Raw genomic sequence first — 894 nt, forward strand, 5'->3', positions numbered from 1 at the left:
AAACGAGGAAAAATTATATCAATAGGTTGATGTGAGACCAGTTCTTTTAATAGAAACTTAGAGGTTGTCAAGTAGTAACAAATGGCGAAACATTTGTCGCCGACAGTCGTCAGTTCTAATTAACCTCTGGTGATAAGACATGATGGCGGCAAACTGGACAACCCATAGCACAATGGTGGTAGCTGTGTACATAAGTAGGGAGGTGGGCGGGGGATGGATGGTGGGGGACTGTCCACGGGGAAACCACCTCCCTCTACCCCCTCCCTGTGGGGACCGGACGGAGAGAAGGGAGAGGGCACTGGGTGTCGGCGGACAGAGAGAGAACTGACCACTGACCAGGTCACTGTGGTGGGGTAGGGGTGAGTCGGACCAACAGGGGGCCCAAAGTGGAGGAGGCTGGGGTCGGGGGTAGAGCTGAGATTGGGACTAGAGGAGTAGAGGACATTGCTGCTTCCATAGTGCTTACACTTTATTTTCTGTCTGTCGGTCTGTCTGTCTGTCTGTCTGTCTGTCTGTCTGTCTGTCTGTCTGTCTGTCTGTCTGTCTGTCTGTCTGTCTCTCCATTTGTATAGCGCATATCCCCTCTCGATAGCTAGCTCTATGCGCTTTACAACTTATATTACTCCAGCAGACCACAGAACACTCAGAAACATTCTCACTTTCCCGGGAACACGCTAAGCTCTCAAACACTAACATTAGTAACATACTGACAAGATCTTTCACTGTCTATAGCCGGGTACCCATTCCCACCTGGGTGAGGTGAGGAACATTCGTGTAAAGTGCCTTTCCCAAGGACACAACATCGGGCCCCTGACGGGATTCGAACCCACGACCGTACGATTGCGAGTCCGAGAGCCTAACCACTAGGCCACCGACACCATATAATAATAATAA

At 50.4% G+C, this 894-nt stretch overlaps 1 protein-coding gene across 1 annotated transcript in view; it reads right to left on the reverse strand.

Moving 5' to 3' along the window:
• Positions 1–457, reverse strand: part of LOC101851390 (acetylcholinesterase-like) — a 7,249-nt gene extending 6,792 nt beyond the window's left edge. The window contains exon 1 of the mRNA XM_005113026.2: positions 371–457. Coding sequence (XP_005113083.1) covers positions 371–457 — 87 coding nt within the window. The remainder of the gene's footprint in view (positions 1–370) is intronic.
• Between the last annotated feature and the right edge of the window lie 437 nt (positions 458–894).

Source organism: Aplysia californica, unplaced genomic scaffold, assembly GCF_000002075.1.
Source record: "Aplysia californica isolate F4 #8 unplaced genomic scaffold, AplCal3.0 scaffold01558, whole genome shotgun sequence".
NCBI lineage: Eukaryota > Metazoa > Mollusca > Gastropoda > Aplysiida > Aplysiidae > Aplysia > Aplysia californica.